We start from the raw sequence: 22,201 nt of genomic DNA on the forward strand, positions 1-22,201 counted from the left end.
CTGATGTTGGGAAAGATGGAGGCACAAGGAGAAGGGGATGACAGAGGATAAGATGGTTGGACAGTGTTCTCGAAGCATGAGTTTGACCAAACTGCGGGAGGCAGTGGAAGAGAGGAGGGCCTGGCGTGCTCTGGTCCAGGGGGTCACGAAGAGGCGGACACCACTAAACGACTCAACAACAACAACACTTGTTTGACTCAGAATTGCTAGGTCTGAATGCCGTGTCCCTGAAGGTGAAGGACTGGTTTCTTTTTTAAGGATGCATCTCCATTCCCAGGCTGTGCTGAGCTCAGTGGTTGCCTAAATGCCACCTGCCACACCTCTGGTACTAAGGTGGCACCTCCCATGTTGCCTAGGACCAGGAAGAAGAAAACCAGGTTGCTTAGCTGTAGCTGCAGCTGTTCACCTGGTCTCCTGTACAATCATAGGCAACCCACTTTCCTTCCCCACTGCCGGTCTCTTCCATGCTGCTCTTGCTCTGACCATTCCTTATGTACCCTGCTGTGGTGAACCTTTAAGGAACTAATTTGAACACAGATTTTGAGGGTTCCTGCCAAAAATCTTTTCAGATTCTAAACTTTGTAAGGGAACAGAACCCATAAATGTGACTGAAGAAATGACAACGTGAAAACTTTAAATAAACTTTTCATTTTACTTACTCTTCGTTTTTAATTCAAGGTTCCATTCCCAATATGTTTTGAACCAAAGGATAGCAGGACTTTTCTTCCTTCACGCCACTTTGAAAGGCAGGGGAGGCAGTGCGACAGATATGTATAGGCATTATTCATCACTGTTCTTCATGCTGCTGGTCACAGTCCTTAAGACTTTGGGTGCAATTCTATTTTTCATTAATTCATTTAAACATTTTTAAGACATCTTTCAAGGCATTTGCCCTTGTAAGGGAGCATTCAAAACCATTAGGCTAAAATCCACCTTCTACCCTTTAAAACAAGCAGTAAGATTTCAGCAAGACACAACAATGAATAAAAAGCTGGTTGAAATGAAAATATCTTGAGTTCTTTTAAAAATCACCACTCTGTTGAAGTCAGGAGTAAAGTTCCCATTTATTTGAAAGATTCTGGATTGCACCCTCTGTTTCATTCTATCCTGAAAGCATACAGCTAAGATATTTTTTTTCTGGTTGACATACTAATAAAGAATATGAAATCCATTTCAGAGAGAACAACTAAAGTTCTGATACAGTTCTTCCAGATCCAAAAGAATCTCTCTCTCAAAATCAATTCGGTCTTCTCTGAAGTTTCTTTAGGCTGTGTTTGACTGTGGAGACCAAAGTGTCTTGCTTCTGTTCTTCAGGTGAAAACAGTCTAGGCAGCAAAACCGGGTCCTCCTTGCTCTCCACCTCATAAAAAGGACAGGTCTTTAAGTGTGCAGCCATCGAAGGGATGTCACTGAATTGCCAGCTATTAACTGTGGAGAACAGGCTGCTAAATTTCCAGATCTATCAAGAGGCATAAACAAGGAATTTAGGCACTGAAAAATCAGTCTTGCAATTGTGCAAGATCTTGCAAACAACTCTTCCCATTCCAAGAAGCTCGGTGCATGCATAAGAGGGCATCCAGATTTTGCCCAAATGCCTCAGGGTTGTAGCCCATCATTGAACCTACTGGACCAGCCAGTCAGTCCACCACTTGCCCGCTCACTCACTGCCACCACCTGCCCACAAGTGCACCACTGGGATGTTCCAACCCTTCCGCCCTGTTCCTGCTGCCACCTCTTCCTCCTTGCTGCCCCCCTGTTTAAAACGAACAGGCACTCCTGTTTAAAACGGCTGCTCTGCTCCATCTCTTCCACTTGGCCTGGAAAGAGAGAAGGGGTGAAGCAAGGCAGTGTGGCAGAAATGGCAAACAGGCAGCAAAAGTGCTGTTCATGGCCTAGCAGTCTGTACGTTTCCGAGCACGATTCAAAATGTTGGTGCTGACCTTTAAAGCCCTAAACGGCCTCGGTCCTGTATACCTGAAGGAGCGTCTCCACCCCCATTGTTCAGCCCGGACGCTGAGGTCCAGCGCCGAGGGCCTTCTGGCGGTTCCCTCATTGCGAGAAGTGAGGCTACAGGGAACCAGGCAGAGGGCCTTCTCGGTAGTGGCACCCGCCCTGTGGAACGCCCTCCCATCAGATGTCAAAGAGATAAATAATTACTTGACATTCAGAAGACATCTTAAGGCAGCCCTGTTCGGGGAAGTTTTTAATATGTAATGCTGTACTGTTTTTAACACTGATTGGGAGCCGCCCAGAGTGGCTGGGGAAACTCAGCCAGATGGGCGGGGTATAAATAATAAATTATTATTATTATTATTATTATTATTATTATTATTATTATTATTATTATTACTCCATGTGCACCTAGCAGCTTTTAGCAGCTGAGTCAAGGGCACAGGGGTCCCCAAGATCCTGTGGGTCTGGCTTGTTAGACCTGTGCGCCCCCTCTTCTCTCCAGTCCCTTTTGTCCTCCAAGCACTTTGCTAGAAATATCTATCTAATGCAGTCAAAGGGGAGAGGAGGAGGGGAAATTAATTGAATGCTCCTTGTTAAGATATGGATCCTAACAAACATTTTCAAACTTTCAGCGTGGAGTATTATCCTTTAGGAATGAATGTACATTAACAACTTATTCAATTTATGTAGAATAAATTATTTGGTCTGTTTAATTTATTAACTTCCTAACCTATTAGCAACTGGCCTTTTTCACTTACCTATGGATATCAATACAGTGGTACTTCAGGTTAAGAACTTAATTTGTTCTGGAGGTCCGTTCTTAACCTGAAACTGTTCTTAACCTGAAGCACCACTTTAGCTAATGGGGCCTCCTGCTGCCACCACGCGATTTCTGTTCTCATCCTGAAGAAAAGTTCTTAACCTGAGGTAATATTTCTGGGTTAGCGGAGGCTGTAACCTGAAGTGTCTGTAACCTGAAGCGTCTGTAACCTGAGGTACCTGTATAGGCCTATATATATTGGATATAGGTATGGATGTAGCTATAGGCCTAGATATAGTTTGCGGAGTCCCTGTTAAATTGACACCTTCATTTAAAACTCAAACTCATACTGTATTTAACATCCCAGTTTGATTAAACTCATACTGTATTTATCATCCCACTTTGATTAAGGGTACAGTTCTCCCTGCTGTCTGTGTGTGGGAAGGGGGGAGAGAGAGAGTCCAAAGCAACAGAAATCAGAGGTTCTGATAGACCATACTGTTTCCACTGCAGTGCTGGAACAATGTGCTTGGCAGACTCCTACTTCGAATCAAGGCTTAGTTTTCTTGGAGAACTAAGAACATGCTTGCTTTCTGAAATATACTCAAAGTCGCAAAGTGATTTCATGCTCTTTATTCAGCTCATAGTGGTGAGGAGGGATGAATGAAAGTCCCCTCACAGTATCTGCTTTATATACATTATTTACACAATGGGCTGCACATGATTGCCTAATTCCGGAATTCTACTGTCAGCCAATCAGGTTGTGGATTCACTTCTATCTGGAGCAGGATTGGGTGGTTCCTGCCAACCAATCATACTGCTGCATTGTTCTAGGACCAATCAGACTGCTGCATTCTGAATCCTATTGTTCTAGGACCAATCAGACTGCTGCATTCTGGATCCTATTGTTCTAGGACCAATCAGACTGCTGCAGTTTGGATCCTATTCAACTCAGTACATAACACTTTCCATCTTCAGGGAACATTCCAATATAAAGCTAACTCTTAATCTCAGAATCTTGGGGTTGGACCAGATGACCTTTGTGGCCCCTACAACTCTGTGAAGGTTAAAACTTTTAAACATCAGGACAGACCCTGATATCTTGCAACCCTTGCTTGCCGCAGTGCTTTAGCCAGTGTAAACAAAGCCTAACTAAAAATTGCTAAAATGTTTTTTTTTTATAGTAGTAGAAACCCATGATGCTCACAACCCCAAATCCAGAGACCAATGTAAATGTTTGGATGACGCCACCATCCCCTCCCAAATGCCCCCATCACTTGCCTTTTTGCGGACTCTCCAAGAAGTGCCCCCATGAGAATATCTCTTCTTTTCCCACGACAGAAGGACCATTCCTCTCTCTTGCAGCAGAGTAGCACAGATGTCCCTCATCTGCACCGACACCTGAGCCAACTGAGACAAGCTGTAGCTATCCAAAAACTCAGCGATGTACTTCAGGATCTCCAGGGGAAGGCTGCTCAGAACATCCATTTCTTTCCCCCTGCGATTTCTGCTCAAGTTAAATTTCTTTGCTTCCGAGAGCACGGGGTCAACCTCTGGCTTAAGGGCAAATGTCTTGAGGCGCTGGCTGTAGATGACCCTTGAGCTTTGCCCAGCCGGGCGCCAGGGATACTGAACAAAAGTGCAGCCCAGGTAGGCGAGTGGGCAACGGCGCTGGAACCATCCATTCAAGCAGGACTGGATGTCGGCGTGGACATTCTTGAAATGCGAAGGAAACTCGTCTCTCCTGAAAACGTGGCTGCAGGAGAACGTGAAAGCAGAGTTGCTTTTGTTGTGCCTTTGGGTTACGCTCTCGCTGCTCAGCTGCATGTGGAGACTCGGCGGGTCTTCGGCATCTAGTGTGTCTGCTAGAACGGCCGTGGAAGCGAAAGGCTCCGTAGCAAAGTTGTACGTTTGCGTCCCAAAATCGATGAAGAGAGCATCGATGCTCTTTGATTCAGAGATCTCGTGCCCTTTCAGTTCCTTCTCCAAGGCACACAGCAGAGTAGTTTTGATTGCATCGGATTTAGGAAGAGCCTCCAGGCTTACTCCTAACTCTGAAGTATCCACAGATACGCTCTTCGTGGGCTTCCTGTGTGCCACGACATCCCCAAGGCGAGCTCTTTTGCCACAATAGCTGACCGGCACTCTGAAGGTGGTTACAGTCTTCACTTCCTGAACCTCCAGGTTTCCATATACAAAGTCTTTCTCTCTGGGAGTGCAAGCAGCCATCTGACCAAAATGAATTAGCATCCTTCCATGGTGCACCAGATACATATTATAATCCCCTATAGGAACCTCTTTTTTTAACCTTTCCAAAACTCCATCTTGCCAAGGAGCCAAACCTGTCTTTTCAGCTGCTAAATTCACTTCAGGAGGGGCTTGGTTTTCCCCACTGTCTCCCACACTGCTACTTTCTTCTTGCGGCTTTCCTTTCTCGTTGCCACTAGAAGTTGGTTCTGTTTTCAGAGTCTTACTCTCCCTTCCACTTTCCTTCTTTTCGGCCAGTTGGCCTGTTACTGTGCACGCCTTGAATTCTTTACTGAAGATGTTTTCCCAGGTTTTGTAACCGACTAAATCGACCCCTTCTTTGTCCTTTGCAAGGTTCTCACGCTCTTCCTGGCTGAGCCCGGCTGCCTCAGCCATAGTTGCTTCAGTCTGACCAGCTCCTTCTCCTAGGTAGGACTCGGCACCATCAGTTCCTTCTTCATCTATGGGACAGGCCTCCGTGCATTCTGGGAAAAACTCAGCCATTCTGAGTGTCTTAAAAAGAGCTTTCTGATCTCTCAAGGCGAGGGCCGCATCTAAGCAGGTTTCACCGGGCTCCTCTTTCATAATGTTCTGGTGCAGAACGGCCTCAGAATCCATGTTTGGCCAACGATTCCAATCCATCGAACAGGAAACGATACTGGCCGGGCAGACTCTGAGGTGTTTGGCTACTTTGAAGCGGGCCATGGTGAAAGGGCAGCCATAAACAGAGTTGAGGCACGAGACTTGCTCTAGTGGACACAGGAGTTGGTGCTCGTCCTCTTTACACATATGGAACGCAGCGCCGCAGTGAGACCGGCAGCTGATCACCACGCAAGAGACCGTGGGCTCGACTGGAGCCTGGCAGTGCCGGTTGAAACACTTCTCACAGTGCTTGTGGAGTCCAGAGGAAGCTCGGTGCTTCCTGCCCTGCGGACACGAGAGGAGACAGAAAGAGAAGAGAAAGAGAAGTAGCTCACCAAGGGATGCGGGTGGCGCTGTGGGTTAAACCACAGAGCCTAGGGCTTGCCGATCAGAAGGTCGGCAGTTCGAATCCCCGTGATGGACTGAGCTCCCGTTGCTCGGTCCCTGCTCCTGCCAACCTAGCAGTTCGAAAGCACGTCAAAGTGCAAGTAGATAAATAGGTACCGCTCTGGCGGGAAGGTAAAAGGAGTTTCCGTGTGCTGCTCTGGTTCACCAGAAGCGGCTTAGTCCTGCTGGCCACATGACCTGGAAACTGTACGGCGGCTCCCTCGGCCAATAAAACGAGATGAGCAACCCCAGAGTCGGCCACGACTGGACCTAATGGTCAGGGGTCCCTTTACCTTTACCTTTAGGCAACCTAGTCCTAATATATTGAAACTTTTAAAAAAGAAGAAGAAGAAGAAGTAGCTCACCAAAGCATTGAGAAAACCTGGGACATGGTCCATGTTTGTGGCTTAAAGAGCTCTGCATTTATTACTACGTTCGTACCTTGGTTCTCGAATGGAATCTGTTCCAGAAGTCTGCTCGACTTCCGAAAATGTTCAAAAACCAAGGTGTGGCTTCTGATTGGCTGCAGGAAGCTTCTGCAGCCAATCGGAAGCTGCAGAAGCCACATCGGATGTTTGGGTTCCAAAGAACATTCGCAAACTGGAACACTCACTTCTGAGTTTGCAGCATTCGGGAGCCAAAACGTTTGAGAACTAAGCTGTTCGAAAACCAAGGTACGACTGTATTAAGATTTATATACCACCCTTCATCCAAAGATCTCAGGGAGGTTGACATAAAAAGACAAATAGTTAAAACTAAAATAGAATCACAGTGCCTGCTGTGGTTGCAGAGACCGGTAACCTGTAATTGCTGCCTCCTGTGTTGTTTCTACTGCGTCAGGAGCAGCGAAGCGACTTCTCTGGGGTGCAAGCTTGGGCAGGGTGCAGGGAGGTCTTGGGCTACCCTGACAACAAGACCAGCTTCTAAACCACATCAGCAAGCAATACATTTGGCACCAGCTTGGCTGAAGGGTTTGCTGGAAGGCGGCATACAAGACACCACCCAACTGTCTTAGGTACTCCACTCTGGATTTGCGTAGGGTTCACTTCTTAAGCCTTTTCTTCTCCCAAAAATGCACTACAGCAACCAAGGAGGAACGTCTCTCTTGGGCAAATATATATATATATATTAGCACCCTTGGCCTAGAACAATTAATGGTGTGCTGTAAGAATGGAATTGAAGTAGAGAGACCAGTTCGTTGAATGCATAGCACGACAAAACAATCTTTTCTCTTACCATAGCTGCAGTTGGTTGCCTTTGGTATCCCTGCAAGAAAAACGAAAAGGCTTCACAAAAGTATCAAATAGTTGTGATCTAAGTACTGTACAGCCTTGCAGTTCAACCATTCCATTCCAAAGCAGAATACAGAACCTATATGAATAGAATAGAATAGAATAGATTCTTTATTGTCATTACACAAGTGCAACATTGTACAAAGTGCAACGAAATTGGATGCCATCCCTTAAAACATCAAAAGCAAAACAACAACAACAACCAAACAAACCACATTCCAGCCACACCCACACCACACCCATCAAACTCCCAGGTCACACTATCGAGTTACAGCATTCAAAAAGGCCACAGCTCTTGGATAGAAACTGTTTTTCAGTCTATTTGTCTTTGACTTGATGTTTCTATATCTCCTGCCAGAAGGCAGTAGTGCAAACAGACCGTGTCCCGGGTGAGATGAATCCTGCAGGATGTTATTTGCTTTCCTAAGACAACGGGAACTGTACAGTTCTTCCAAAGATGGGAGAGGATGACCAATAATCCTTTGGGCTGTGGTTATGACCTTCTGGAGCACCTTCCTCTCCCTAGCTGTACAACCGGAGAACCAAGCACAAATACAGTATGTAAGAATGCTCTCTATGGAGCCTCGGTAGAAGCACACCAGCAGTCTCTCACTCAGATTGTTCTTCTTTAAAAGTCTGAGGAAATAAATTCTCTGCTGGGCCTTCTTCACCAGAGCAGTGGTATGTGCGCTCCAAGTCATGCCCTGATCGATAGCTACTCCCAAAAACCTGAATTCCGCCACCCTCTCCACCCGTTCCCCGTTGATATACAAGGGCTGAATGTCTGCCTTTTTTTTTCCTGTAATCCACCACCAATTCCTTGGTCTTAGCCGTATTAAGAGCCAGATTGTTCTCTCCACACCAAACACAGAGCCGCTCCACCTCGTCCCGATAGGCGGACTCATCCCCTCCTGAAATGAGCCCTACCACCGTAGTGTCATCAGCAAACTTGATGATTTTGTTGCTGGAATAGATGGCTGTACAGTCATACGTATAGAGAGTGTAGAGCAGGGGACTCAACACACAACCCTGTGGTGAGCCGGTGTTAAGGCTAAGGGCTGTGGACATGTGTGACCCTACTCTAACCCTCTGAGAACGTTCTGACAAAAAATCCAAAACCCAGAGACAGGTGGAGTTGGAGAGTCCAATCGCCTCTAGCTTGGACACCAGTCTATGGGTGTAGGCATGTCCCATCATTGGGGGAAATGTCGTCACTCCAGTGTAATTCATTGTAGATGCAGATGCCCATTTCATTACACAACTGCAAATGACCGACCCAAACTGTCACAGGTTGCTTGTTCTCCTGTATCGTTTTGTCAAATGGTCTGGAGGACATTTATCGCATGTCAGGTTTTTGGACTACAACTCCCATCATCCCTAGCTAACAGGACCAGTAGTTAGGCATGATGGGAATTGTAGTCCAAAACAGCTGGAGGGCCAAGTTTGGCCATCACAGACTAAGGGCTTGCACACCATCGTTCAGGGTTCTCCTCCCTCCTGCGTGTGGTGAGTGGGGACCCTGTTGCAACAGTTTATTTCCTTTAATAAAGATCAGGCTTACTAGCCGCTTTGCTTTCAATATACTCTGGTTGGCCTCTGCTTTCTCTCCAACTGATAGAGATCTCCTGAGGGACTCTATACGGGCTCTAGATACCCCATAAGGGAATTATAGGAATTTTTCTTATAACAATATGCACCATTACTTCAGTGCCACTGGTCATCAACAACCCAGAAAGTAACAAGTGTGAAGAAAATTGCTCGATATTCCATTGTCCATGCTGAGATTTCTAGCACCTTCTCTGCTAGCATCTGTTACTTGTAAACTGCAGTGATGGAAAAGATGTACCACTGAGTTGATCTCAGCTGACAGTTCTTCAGCATTGTACAGCTATTGTTCAGGAGGCAAGATCTTCCTTCTGCAGAACTTTTAGTGCAAATCTGCAGCAACAGCCTTCCCGGTGTACAACAGTAAAAGCATTTGTCTGTTTGTCTGTCACAGCCAGACTTCTGTTGCTCTGATTCTTGGGAGTATTTTGGATGCACATAATCTCTAAAAATAGCTGCAGCCATGACTTGCAGAATGTCGGCGCAGTTACATAGCACAAAAACTATGCATGTATCGGGAGCACTTGAACATTACAAGGGTTGGAGCAAAAGGCAGATAACCCAAATAAGGAGCAAACATTGCGCAGTCTGAATGCCCTACATGGGGCAATCCATCATTCAACAGAAGGACCATTTTTAAAGTTCTTTAGCATGACTGAAAGAAGCCAGTTTCTTAGGGGGCAGGTGATGGAGATGGAAAGGAAACGCGAGAGGCCTGCTAGGGCTCATGCTAACCTATGGTTTAGCCAGGGCTTCTTCCAGCCCGAACGCACCACAATGGCATCCTGGCACTTCTCAGGTGGGCCCTGGAGGTGTGGGGAGAGACTTGACCGGCCTCAGCAAAAGCCCCGCTTGCACCTCCATCTCACAAGAAGACTCTCCGCAGAACCTGAAGGGACATCCTCCATGGGTTCTGGAAAAGGTCTCCTCGTGAGCAGGCGGTGCAGCAAGGCTTTGCTGAGGCTCTTCAGCCTTCTGGCTATCAGACAACACACGGGAAAGCTGCGCCTCAGCTGAGCAAGTCCCCACAACCATTAAGCTGTTCAGCTGAGGTGTAGAAGCCTCTCTGCATCTCAGCTGAGCAGCCTCAACAAGCCTCTGGCCTCTGAGGAGCTTGAAGAGATCCGGGGTAGTTCTTCTGAGCAAAGTGCATTCAAGCACCATTTTTCTGGGGTGTTATAAGAATTTTAAGGTCTCAAATACAGAATAAATATTCATAAAGGCACACATATCTAAATATATGAACCATGTGTCTGAAATACCACGGGAGAGCAATCCTGAAGCTATTCTGACTCTCCCAATGACCTCAAATATTCCTCTGCAGTAAGAGAGGTGAATGCGGAAAGCCTTCCCATGGTCTTTTTGCTTGCAAATCCTGTCTTAAGGGTGTATTTGTGTATGAATAGGGTGGACCATGGGGTCACGAAGAGTCGGACACGACTCAACAACAACAACAACAACAACAACAGGGTGAGCCTGTGACCTGGACTCAGGAACTGAAGTATTAACAATCATAAAAGAATGGCCAGACTGCCCAGTTAATGCAATCAGTGACCATTATCAGTCATCCTGGCAGACAGGATTTCTGCTGTAGACTGCCTCCTTCTGCGATGTATGTATGATGTTTTGGGGGGCGGTCTTGGGCTACAGGGTGGGCAGTTTCCAAAGTCTATATAAGGGCTTGCGCACCATTGTTCAGGGTTCTCCTCCCTCCTGCGTGTGGTGAATGGGGACCCTGTTGCAACAGTTCCTTGAATAAAGATCAGGCTTACTAGCCGCTTTGCTTCTCAATATTCTCTGGTTGGCCTCTGTTTTCTCCTACCGACAGGGAACCCACTTATAAGGAGTCTATATGGGCTCTGGAATACCCCATAAGGGAAAGGGGGCCATTTTTCTTATAAGGGGGGGTACTGGGTTTAGCTCACTGGTTCCCAAATTTTGTGGGCCACCATCCCCTTGGCCCCATAATCTTATCCCCAGTGAATTCTATAAAACCCTATAAAAAGCATTATTCAGAAAAATGTTTAGTGCAACCCATTAAGGAAGATAATAACACAAGAGAATTCAAAAGAGTAACAATTAATTGCCACATTTATTCAAAATCCAACTAAAACCATTTAGTTTAATTAATTCAGTGAAACTGGTGGATTTGATCCAGTGTCGTACCAGCTCTTCAAAGTCTGATCATCGTTTACACTTCCACTGCCTCCCTGCCAGCCCCTAGGTAATCCTAACACTCCCAGGGGGCAATACCCCCCCCCCCACACACACACCTGGAAACCACTGGTTTAGCTTCACATTGGAACCAGCCGGTAAACTGGAAGATCAGGAATTATCAGCCCCAAAAGACTTTACACCATTGACCATGGCGTCCTTTCATGACGACTTGAAGGAATAGGACTTGGAGGCAGTGTAGTACAGTGGTTCCACTCCTGCTTGCAGGGTTGTCCCCAGGAAAGAGGAGGAGGAGGAGATGGTTACTCGGCCCTGAAGCTTTTGAGCTGTGGGGTCTTGCAAGAGTCCCTCCTATCTCCTATGCTAGGAAACCCAGCCAGATGGGCGGGGTACAAATAATAAATTATTATTATTATTATTATTATTATTATTATTATTATTACTACTACTACTACTACTACTACTACTACTATGCCATTTAACATCTATGCAAGTCTGTTGGGAGCTGTTATCCAGGAATTTGGACCATAATCCATCAGTATGCTGAAGACACATAGCTCTGTCTCTTCATACCATCTGAATCAGGAGAGACCGTGAAGATGTTAGACCAGTGTCTGGAAGGAGGAAAAGGCTGGCTGGGGGTTTATACTGTTAGTGGGTGTCTGGAAGATGGCTGTACGACCTGTACATTTCCCCTGAAAGAGCAGGTTTGTCATCTGGGACTACTGAATTCCCACCTGTCACTGGCCTTTCCTGGACTGGGATAGCTTGGCCTCTAGGTCCTTGCTACGGTGGCCTCCTGCTTAGACTACTGCAAAGTTCTCTACATGGGGCTGCCCTCGAGAATGACCCAGAGGCTACAGCTTGTGCAGAATGTGGCTGTTAAGTTGGTAGGTGGGGCAGCCTAAATGGATTGGGACCCAAGTACCCAAAGCAGCAGCTCCCCCCATTTCAACTATCTTGCGCCACCACTGTTGTGCCTGGAAGCTGCCTGGTTGGCGTTGATCTGTGACAGGGCCTTCTCAGCGGTGGGTCCCTGTTTGTGAAACCAGATCCCTGATAAGGTGCACCTGTCTTCTACATTATTGGCTTTTAAGAGAAATTTCAAAACATTCCTGTTTACGCAGGCGTCTGATGGCTGATACTGGCCATGGCCACAGTGAAATTAATATACTGTAGTACTTATGAGGGTATGAGTCTGCTTTAAGATGTTCTAATTAGTTTTTTTAATGTGTTAAATCTGTTGTTGTTTTTTAATCGTACTGTTTTAACATTTTGACATTTGCTGCCCTGGGCTGCTCTGGGAGGGAGGGCAGGGTGCCAGTTTACAAAATAAAAATAAAAAGCCACAACACAACTAATCACCCTTGGCTGGAAGGCAAACCCTTCCTGCTCATTTCAGCAGAGCACAGCAGAATAGTATTGATTGCTCTGAGATGTGTTCAAAGCCAGGAAAAAAAGTCACAGAAAAAAAGTCACCGCTGTGGACACTTTATATTGATTATTGGTGTTTTGTTGTGTTTAATGAGCTATTGTAAACTGCCCTGGACATTTTTTTAAGTGAAGGGAAGCATAAAAGCTTTCAATGTAGTTTCCTATTCTGAGAGTTACTATAGACAAACTATAGATAAATAGATCCTTGAATAAGAGGTTACAAGAATCTTGGCTATTCCTGGGCAGGGGAGGGACTTGAGAGCTACTGGTTTGGGGAGTATCAATTACTTTTTATAAGGGTTTTCATGTCAAAACCACGTGGCAGTTGTCTGCAATATTAGTGATAATACTAATAAAAAAATGAGAGGCACAAATACAAGATGGGTGACACCTGGCTTGAGAGCAGTACATGTGAAAAGGATCTAGGAGTCTTGGTTGACCACAAACTTGACATGAGCCAACAGTGTGATGCGGCAGCTAAAAAAGCCAATGCAATTCTGGGCTGCATCAATAGGAGTATAGCATCTAGATCAAGGGAAGTAATAGTGCCACTGTATTCTGCTCTGGTCAGACCTCACCTGGAGTACTGTGTCCAGTTCTGGGCACCACAATTCAAGAAGGACACTGACAAACTGGAACGTGTCCAGAGGAGGGCAACCAAAATGGTCAAAGGCCTGGAAACAATGCCTTATGAGGAACGGCTAAGGGAGCTGGGCATGTTTAGCCTGGAGAAGAGGAGGTTAAGGGGTGATATGATAGCCATGTTCAAATATATAAAAGGATGTCACATAGAGGAGGGAGAAAGGTTGTTTTCTGCTGCTCCAGACAAGCGTACACGGAGCAATGGATCCAAACTACAAGAAAGAAGATTCCACCTAAACATTAGGAAGAACTTCCTGACAGTAAGAGCTGTTCGACAGTGGAATTTGCTGCCAAGGAGTGTGGTGGAGTCTCCTACTTTGGAGGTCTTTAAGCAGAGGCTTGACAACCATATGTCAGGAGTGCTCTGATGGTGTTTCCTGCTTGGCAGGGGGTTGGACTCGATGGCCCTTGTGGTCTCTTCCAACTCTATGATTCTATGATTCTATGATTCTACTGTCAGCTCTGTGCTATCGTTTGTTCTTCCATCTTCTAAATTCTTTTTTTTTTTAACATCTCAAAGCTCTTCGCCTGCCTTCTGCTTCACAGAACCTGCTGAAAATTCCTGATTAGATGGCTATAAACCTCTGCTAATTCTGAAGTTTCAGATCTGCCCTGCTGTAACTGATTTCAGAGACTAGTCCTCTCAAAAGGGACACATGCTTGTTTTTTGGAGCTGACCTTGATCACGAATTTAGGATATTAATAGCTGAGCTCTTTGGTGCTAGCTTTCTGAAACTACTCTGTAACCTAGAAGCCCGTTCTAGATGCACATGAGAGCAACCTGTGGTTATTTAAGTAGAAAGGAAAATGAACTCTGCACCTGCTCAGAGCCTCCTCCTCCATTATTGGTTCATATTTTGCAAGGATGAGCCCTGGCATTGAAGGTGACAGCCTCCGATTAATCCCACTGTCTTTTGGAATGCAAAGAACCAATAAAGACTAAAGCTGCAATCCTGCACACAGGCTGTGCAAACACGGGAAAACTGGAGCTCACGGAGCTCAGCACCTCTCTAGCATTCCCAATTTAACAAAGCTGATGGAAGAACGTCAAGATGAGAGTCTAACATTTATCAGTACTTTAAACACTCTGCATAACTGGCTGCGACACACTCCCCCCCCCCTTATTATTATACATGTTAATGTTTTTCATTCCTAACTCTGGCATGGTAATATAGCATTCACCTTTCAGCTTTGATTCCAAAACAGGTTTTCGTTTTAAAGCCTTACCCTCAGCATGCAGTCTCTTTTTTCCTGTACCCCAAATAAATGGTCTCTTGGGTTTTTCAGGCTGAGTTGAAGTGAGGTGGAGCAGAGATGGGTGGGAGCAGCAGAACGAAGGAGGAGGAGGAAATCTGAGGAGGCAGGGGAGGTAAAAAAAAAAACACACCCTGAAATGCACACAAGTGGCCTCAGCTGTTAAAAATAAAACTGGTGCACTCGGCAGCATGGTTCAATTTACAGAATGTTGCCCTTCCACAATATTTATTTTAACTGTCATTGATGCTGTGCTGTTTAACAGAGCTTGAGCAGAACAGCTGATTCACATCTCAGTACAAAAACATTCTCTGCATTGCATATGCTTGGCAATGAAGTCTTCTTTCTTACTGAGGAAATAAGTTTTACATCCCTTCAGCATCTTCCTCCTCATGCTGCCTATATGAAATGAGTAAAGGTAGAGGGACCCCTGACCATTAGGTCCAGTCATGGCCAACTCTGGGGTTGCGGCGCTCATCTCGCTTTACTGGCCGAGGGAGCCGGCGTACAGCTTCTGGGTCATGTGGCCAACATGACTAAGCCACTTCTGGTGAACCAGAGCAGCGCACGGAAACACCGTTTACTTTCCCACCGGAGTGGTACCTATTGATCTACTTGCACTGGTGCTTTCGAACTGCTAGGTTGCCAGGAGCTGGGACCGAGTAACGGGAGCTCACCCCGTCATTGTGGGGATTTGAACCGCCGACCTTCTGATCGGCAAGCCCTAGGCTCTGTGGTTTAACCCACAACGCCACCTGTGTCCCACCTATATGAAATTCTCTGACTTTATTTTATTTCCCCCCTCCCTTTTGCATTAAAGCTAATGAGTATCTCTTTATCCGATGCGGGGTATTGGTTTTCTGCACTGAAAACGTAAAAATACTGATGACTTCCACAATCTCTGCAATATTAAAAGACAACTTGTGTGGTTCATAGCAAAGAGTGGCACAATTAAGATAAACCTTCAGTCATAGCCTGACAATGAACTGCAACTTCTTTCTCCATGTCTTTGACATGCCCATAGTTTGCTATGGGATCCAAAATGGGAAGCGCTAACCAGAATTCAGAACTATGGTTGGAGGATGCTTCCGAGTCTAGTTTGGAGTAAACGTAATTTGCTGACTGAAGGGTCATGGTGGCAAATTATAATTAGCACTGAACAAGTATTATAGGGGAGAGCATGTATTATTTTGTAATGTTGTTTTGTCTTGTTGTCACCTTGAAGACTTTCAGCTGACATGTGTGTTACTAATAATGTAATTAGTTAATTAGAGTTGTCTGAATTAAGCCAGTGTGAGCAATACACTCATGGCAAAACATTATCAGCCTCCATGTATGTAGCATAAAGATTTTAATGTGCTTCCGTGAGCAGGAAGAAGTTGCAGGGCCACAGCACCTGCCCACCTGGCCATCTTGTTTGGCCACAAGCGGTTCCTCATGTGCTTCCTGCAGCCACTTGCTAGCCCATTTGCAAAGCTAAGCAGGGGCTGGCATGGTCTCAAACTGGATGAGGGACCATGTGTTGAGATTCCTGCACTGCAGGGAGTTAGATTAGATGATCCATCCCTTCCAACTCTACAATTCTATGAGGAATGCACCTAGTGACTCAGTTATTTAGGATAAATGTCAACATTTATGAAAAACATGAAATTAGAAACTCAAGCAAAGAACCGAAAAATTATTGCAAAAACCTTTGGGGCTTGCAAATTCTTAAAGAACCAGGAACATTTTCATCGAAGGAAGAATTTAAAAACAAACAGAATGGCGATTCTGAGTAAATTTCCCTTGGCGTCTAACATTCTACGATTATATGAACCCAGAAGTAAAAAGAATAAACTAAAAAAAAAAGTACATTGTGCATGGTACATGTAAATTACATGTGAAATTTAGTAATTTTGTTAATGGTGTTGCTGTTCTTGTTGTTTTGACAGCCTTTGAAACATTATTTCCATGTCCTCTAAAAAAGCCAAGCTTCACAAATAATTCATTCTCATTAAATTACTAGGCTTCTCTATATGCGAACATCTAAAATAACACTTAGGTGTTTGTTTGTTTTAGAAAACGTACATATATGGCCAGTTTCCTCTCCTCCATAAAACCAAATTCATCATCATTATTATTATTATTATTACTATTATTATATTTTTATTTATTTATACCCCCACTTTTCCCCTGACAGGGACTAAAGGCAGTTTTCTTATTTTAATAAGAACAGCTCTATCAAATTTGCCCCAGAAGACCACTCTTGAGGGCAGAGCTGTCTTCCAGGGCGACAGGCCAGATGAGATGAGGCAGCCCAAGTCCAAAAGACAGGCAAAAGATCATGACTGGTTTGTATCAGGAATCTGGACGTGGGTCCGATCTCTGCAGTGAGATCAACACAAGAAACTTTGTTCTACAGGCTCAGGGGGAGCGCAGCCTGGAGTGAGGTCGGTTGGGCCACTGTTGGCCGGGGCAAGTCCACAGTGGGTGTGTCGCCTGCGTCCTGGACAGGGCTGGGCTTGCGGAGTTCCAGTTTTTTGCTGAGCTGGTTGTAAAGCTCCTTCAAGGCTTCTCCACCGTGCTTGAGAGGCTCCAGTGACTTCAGCAGGGACTCCAACTTGGCAGGTGTCACCTTTTGGTGGAGGTGAAGCAGGAGCCTTAGCATGTGTCTATGCGCCGTATTTTTCGCTCTATAGAACGCACCCGACCATAGGAGGGGGAGAACGGGGGGGGGAATCTCCCCCTCTCTTCTCAGTGCCCCTTCAGCAAAGCTGCAGGAGAAACGGAGCCCTTTCCATTTCTCCTCCCGCTTCGCCGAAGGGGCGCTGCGCAGAGAGGGAAAACTGCGCAGTGCCTCTCCAGCGAAGCGTGGCCTGGAGAGCAAGAGGGATTGGTGTGCACTCCCTCTGCGCTTCGGAGGCTTCGCTTTGCTATCGCTGAAGCCAAGGAGCCTGCATTCGCTCCATAGGACGCACACACATTTCCCCTTCATTTTTGGAGGGGGGGGGAGTGCATCCTATAGAGCGAAAAATACGGTACATTCTCCTTCCTCCAGCAGGCAGTGAGGAAGACATCATCAAAAAGGCTAGTGCAGAACTCCTCTTGAGTGAACTCATCGCTGAGGAGAGTGAGGGTGCAGGTGAGCAGGTGCAGGAAGATGTCACCGAAGGCCAGATCCCTGAAAGTCTCCCTAAGGGTGGGGGGCAGCCGGAGAAGAGCATTCTTGTTCCTCTGCTTAGTGATGTGAAGCACGTAGTAGAGCCCAGTCTGGCAGGCGATCCAGTGCTCTTGCAGAAATTTGGGGAATATATCTGGGATTGTGGTGGGGTAAGGTGCTGGGCCCTTGTCTTCCAAACACAGCTTCTGATTGACGGTGAATGTGTGGTCATCCACCACGAAGGTCATCAACAGCGGCAGGAACTTGGTAATCAAGTCTACTTCCATTCTGGGTTCCTTAATCATGTCAATCATGTCCCAGGCTCCCTGTCCCAATGTCAACATCCTCAAGAGAAGCAGAAGATTGGGGCTTCCCCTAGGTAACATATCCTGCCCAATCAGTTCTTGCAGGTGGCGGATGGTGCTCAGAGCCAAGATGCTGATGGCAAATGGATCACACAGTATCATGGCTAAATCCCCCAGGACTTGCTCTTGCACTTTCTTCGCTCCGTCGAGGAGGCCTTGCAGCTCTTGCGCCCGCTTGTTGTCCACAAACCTCTCTCTAAGGCAGGCATCCAGGCACCAGGTAAACTTGTGGCAGGGGTCAACCAAGCAGATCTCACTGATATCTAGGTCATGCAGTGACATGAGGAGCTCTACCCGCAATGTGCAGTAATGGACATTGCGTGTCCGAAGGAACAAGGTCCACAGGAACTGCAGCACCACGTCGTAGAGTTTCACGTTCTTCCCGATCATTTGGGTGAGCTTCTGCACCACCTCTCCTTGGCGCTGTTGTAAACAAAAATTGCCCTTTTCCCTTATGGGGTATCCAAGAGCCCATATAGAGTCCTTACATAGGTTCCCTATTGGTAGGAGAAAATAACAGAGGCCAACCGGAGAATATTGAGAAGCAGAGCAGCTAGTAAGCTTGATCTTTATTGATCTGTTGCAACAGGGTGCTCCCCTCACCCGCAGGAGAGGAAGAGGACCCCAAAATTGCTGTGCAAGGCCTTATAAAGACTTTTGAAATTCCCATTCTCTAGTCCAGTGTTTCCCAACCGGTGTTCCGCGGCACACTACTGTGCCGTGAGACATTGGCTGGTGTGCCGTGGGAGGGAGGCGGGCGAGTCGGGCGGTGAGAGGCGGCGGCGGCGAGGATCCGCGTCGAGCCGGGGGCGGCTCCGCGGTGGTGGTGCCGAGCGGCGGGGCAGCGCGTGCAAAAGGGAGGAGCGCGAGACAGCGGAGGAGGAGGAGGCCGGCATGTCCGGGCAGCAGCAGCAACAGCAGCAGCAGCAACTCCCGGCGACGGCTCCTCAAGCCCCGCCGCCGCGCCCTCCTCCGCCCGCTATCGCCGCCACCACCACAACAGCCGCCGCCGCCTCAGTTGCCGCCGTCCCTCAGTCCCTCGCTCTGCTGCCTCCTCCCACCCCCAAAGCTTGGAGGTTCCCCGGCAAGGGGGAGGGAAAAAACTTTCACTTTCGTGCGTCCCTCCCGGCGTGACGCTGCGCGCTGACGTCACGGGGCGGGGCTTTAATGGTGGTGTGCCGCGAGATTTTTTTTCAGTAAACAGGTGTGCCGTTGCCCAAAAAAGTTTGGGAAACACTGCTCTAGATCAAGACCACCCCCAGAAACAGCATACATACATCACAGAAGGGGTGTAACCAAAGACCACCCCCCTCAGATACATCACACCTACATCACAGAAAAGGCGGTCTAAAACAGAAATTTGAATATTGTTTTTCTCCTGTTGTTGTTTATCTCCTGTCTGGCAGGTTACTTGATTGGATTTCCTGGGGAGCCTGTCCAGTCTTTTGTAGTGATAAATACTTAGTTCCTGGGCCAGGTCACAGGCTCACATCCTATTCAAACACAGACATACCCTTAAGACAGGATTTGTGAAGGAAAAGACAATGGGGAGGCTTTTCCATTTTCCTTTGACATTGCAGAGAAAACATTTGGTCAGTTTGGGACAGTTTGGGAATCAAAATGGTTCCAAGTTGGTCTTCCTGTGCTGATCTATGTATGTGCTTGGTTGGTATGAACATTTAAGATATGTCTAAGAACATAAAATTCGTATCACAGCACCTCATTTTGGGAGGAGGGCTGAAGAAGTTGTGCAGGACAGAGAGGTCGCTGCAAAACAAGGCCTTCTCCTTCTCCAGGATGTACCGCTTCAGCAGAGGGGACACCTCGTCACCAAACAAGGCCTGGTTATCCCGCCAAATCTGACGCTTCACCTCCACGGTGCACGCTTTGTAAAGGTCCTTGTCAGTCATCAGCTTCTTTTCTGGCCCCTTGGGCAGGTGTCGCATGACGCACATCACCACAGGTTGGATTGATGGCACCTTGACCAAGGGAAAGCTCTTCTCCAGGAGGTCTTCCAGCTGCTTGGACCTTTCAGAGACCTCCTTCAGAGGACCTCCTTCAGAGGCAACGGCTGAGACCCTCTCCAGCAGTTTCTCCCTCAGCTCGTCAAACACAGACTGGTGGAACTCGAGCCTGAGGGTGCCGTGGAGGTCCAGGAACGGCAAGGCGGACTGAAGAGTGGGCAGGAGGATGCCATTTTTGGTCTGGAACTGCTCGATGGCCTTGAGGGGCTCCGCGCAGCTGATCAGCGTCTCCTTCAGGTCTTCCCCGTTTGCCACTCCGAACTCCTGCAGCCCAGTGAACATGGCGCAGCACCCTCCTCCTCCTCCAAGGCGGCTGCTGTGTTAGAGAGTAGACTGCTTTGGTCATCATATAATGCGACTTTGGCTGGAATTGTGATGTTCAGCTTGTTTTGTTCCCAGCGTTCCGTAGACCAACTGTTTTACTGATACCGTATTTTTCGCACTATAGGACGCACTTTTCCCCCTCCAAAAATGAAGGGGAAATGTGTGTGCGTCCTATGGTGCGAATGCAGGCTTTTGCTGAAGCCTGGAGAGCGAGAGGGGTCCGTGCGCACCGACCCCTCTCGCTCTCCAGGCTTCAGGAAGCTATCCACAAGTCTTGCAAGCCCGGAGGGATGTCCTGCGGGCTCGCAAGGCTTGCGGGCAGCAGCCTGCACCCAAAAGCTGGGGACAGCGGGGAGGCGCAGAGCCGCCACCCCGCTATTCCCCGACCTGATCTGGAGGCTGGCGGGGGGAGAAGCAAGCCTGCTTCTCCCCCCCCAGCCCCACAAGCTCGGGGGATAGGGGGATGGCAAAGCGCCGCCATCCCCCTATTCCCCGACCTGATCTGGAGGCTGGGGGTGGGAGAAGCAAGCCTGCTTCTCCCCCCCCACCAGCCCCACAACCTCCAGGCTTCAGGAGAGCCCCACCGCCAGCCCCACAAGCTCGGGGGACAGCGGGAGAGGCTCAGCGCGCCTTTCCCGCTGTCCCCCGACTTGTCTAGAAGGCTGGCGGGGGGAGAAGCCTGCTCCTCCCCGTCGCCAGCCCCGCAAACTGGGGGACAGCGGGAGAGGCGCAGCGCGCCTTTGCCGCTGTCCCCCGACTTGTCTAGAAGGCTGGCGGGGGGAGAAGCCTGCTCCTCCCCGTCGCCAGCCCCGCAAACTCGGGAGACAGCGGCAGGGGCGCAACGCGCCCTTCCCGATGTCCCCCGACTTGGTTAGAAGGCTGGCCCAGCACCGCAAACTCGGGGGACAGCGGGAGAGGCGCAGCGCGCCATCCCGCTGTCTCCCGACATGGTTTGGAGGCTGGCGGAAGGCTTCCTCCTCCCCCAGCCCCGCAAGCTCCCAGAGCGATGCCAAAGCTGCGTGCAGCTTCGGCATGGCTCTGGGTCCCGTTCTGGGGGAGGGGGAAGCTTGGGCTTCCCCGCCCCAGCCCCGCGCCTGGCGGGGGGGGTTAATTTTTTTTTGCCTTTATTTCCCCCCCCCCCCCAAAATCTAGGTGCGTCCTATGGACCGGTGCGTCCAATAGTCCGAAAAATACGGTAATTTGTTAATCGTTTTGTATGATTTAGGCTGTATTGGTGATTCTCTGCTTAAATTACGCTGCGACTCCTTTAAGACTCCTCTTAAATTTTACCTTTAATTGGCGCTTTGTGGGTTGCATGTATTGTCCCAAGGTCAAATAGTCTACGTCAGCCTCACGTAATACTATAGAAATTAAACGTATTATCTAGTGAATGGCAGAAATATAGTATAGCATTGTTTAATCTTCCAAACCTATTGTTAAGCAGCGCATTTAAGAGAGCAGATAAAGTATGTTTCTTGGAACTGCTAGTTTTAACTCCCTAAATGAGAAAGAAAAAAACCATAGCAAAAGTTTAAGAAACAGACCCAAAATGAAAACTCTTTTCAATCTCCAATCAGCTTGCCCCATAGGTGAACTCCTCTTAAATTAAGATTCCTCTTAAATTTAAATTAATTCAAGACCTTTCTCTTAAATTAAATTCAAGACTCCTCTTAAATTTAATTTAAGACTCCTCTTCAATGACGTTGCGACTCCTTTATGGCTCGCAAGCCGCTGGGAAATCCCTTTGAATGGCAATTCAAGCAGCCCGATTCCCTTTCTGCGAGCAGCAGCCGCCGCCTCCGCATCCCTAGAGCGCCACTTCCGGGTCTCCGAGGCCGCGACGGGACCATAGAGCTATAACCCAGCGCAGAAGGAGAGCGTCGGCGTCGGCGGAAGAGGCGGGGCGGAGGATCCTCCGCCGGAAGCTGCGCCAAAGGGCGCGCTGGGCGCGTGCGCAG

At 47.7% G+C, this 22,201-nt stretch overlaps 2 protein-coding genes across 3 annotated transcripts; both read right to left on the reverse strand.

Moving 5' to 3' along the window:
• Positions 1–1,039: 1,039 nt before the first annotated feature.
• Positions 1,040–14,478, reverse strand: FBXO40 (F-box protein 40). 2 transcript variants are annotated; one of them, XM_081176419.1, is made up of 4 exons: positions 14,365–14,477; positions 7,226–7,255; positions 3,995–5,887; positions 1,040–1,459 (listed from the first exon to the last, which is right to left on the reverse strand). In XM_081176419.1, exons 1-4 carry the CDS (start codon positions 14,371–14,373, stop codon positions 1,238–1,240), a joined length of 2,154 nt encoding a protein of 717 aa, XP_081032545.1. In that variant the 5' UTR covers positions 14,374–14,477; the 3' UTR covers positions 1,040–1,237. The 2 variants fall into 2 exon arrangements, with proteins under 2 accessions (XP_081032545.1, XP_081032546.1); XM_081176420.1 differs by lacking the exon at positions 7,226–7,255 and having other exon boundaries at positions 14,365–14,478.
• Positions 14,479–16,735: 2,257 nt separating this feature from the next.
• On the reverse strand, positions 16,736–20,341 carry LOC308576994 (negative elongation factor B-like). The gene is given in 4 exon segments (XM_081177130.1): positions 16,736–17,063; positions 17,408–18,318; positions 19,615–19,616; positions 19,619–20,341. Coding segments are annotated over 4 exon segments (1,773 nt in total). The 5' UTR covers positions 20,202–20,341; the 3' UTR covers positions 16,736–16,786.
• Positions 20,342–22,201: the final 1,860 nt, after the last annotated feature.

The sequence above is a fragment of the Podarcis bocagei genome, assembly GCF_964188305.1.
Source record: "Podarcis bocagei genome assembly, chromosome: 17".
Taxonomy (NCBI): domain Eukaryota; kingdom Metazoa; phylum Chordata; class Lepidosauria; order Squamata; family Lacertidae; genus Podarcis; species Podarcis bocagei.

Excerpts from the sequence above, each read along its gene's own strand:
- FBXO40 (XM_081176419.1), bottom strand. Across the intron at positions 5,888-7,225 it reads GGCAACCAACTGCAGCTATG|GGCAGGAAGCACCGAGCTTC; the intron begins GTAAGAGAAAAG and ends TCGTGTCCGCAG. Across the intron at positions 1,460-3,994 it reads CTTGGAGAGTCCGCAAAAAG|ATCTGGAAATTTAGCAGCCT; the intron begins GCAAGTGATGGG and ends GCCTCTTGATAG.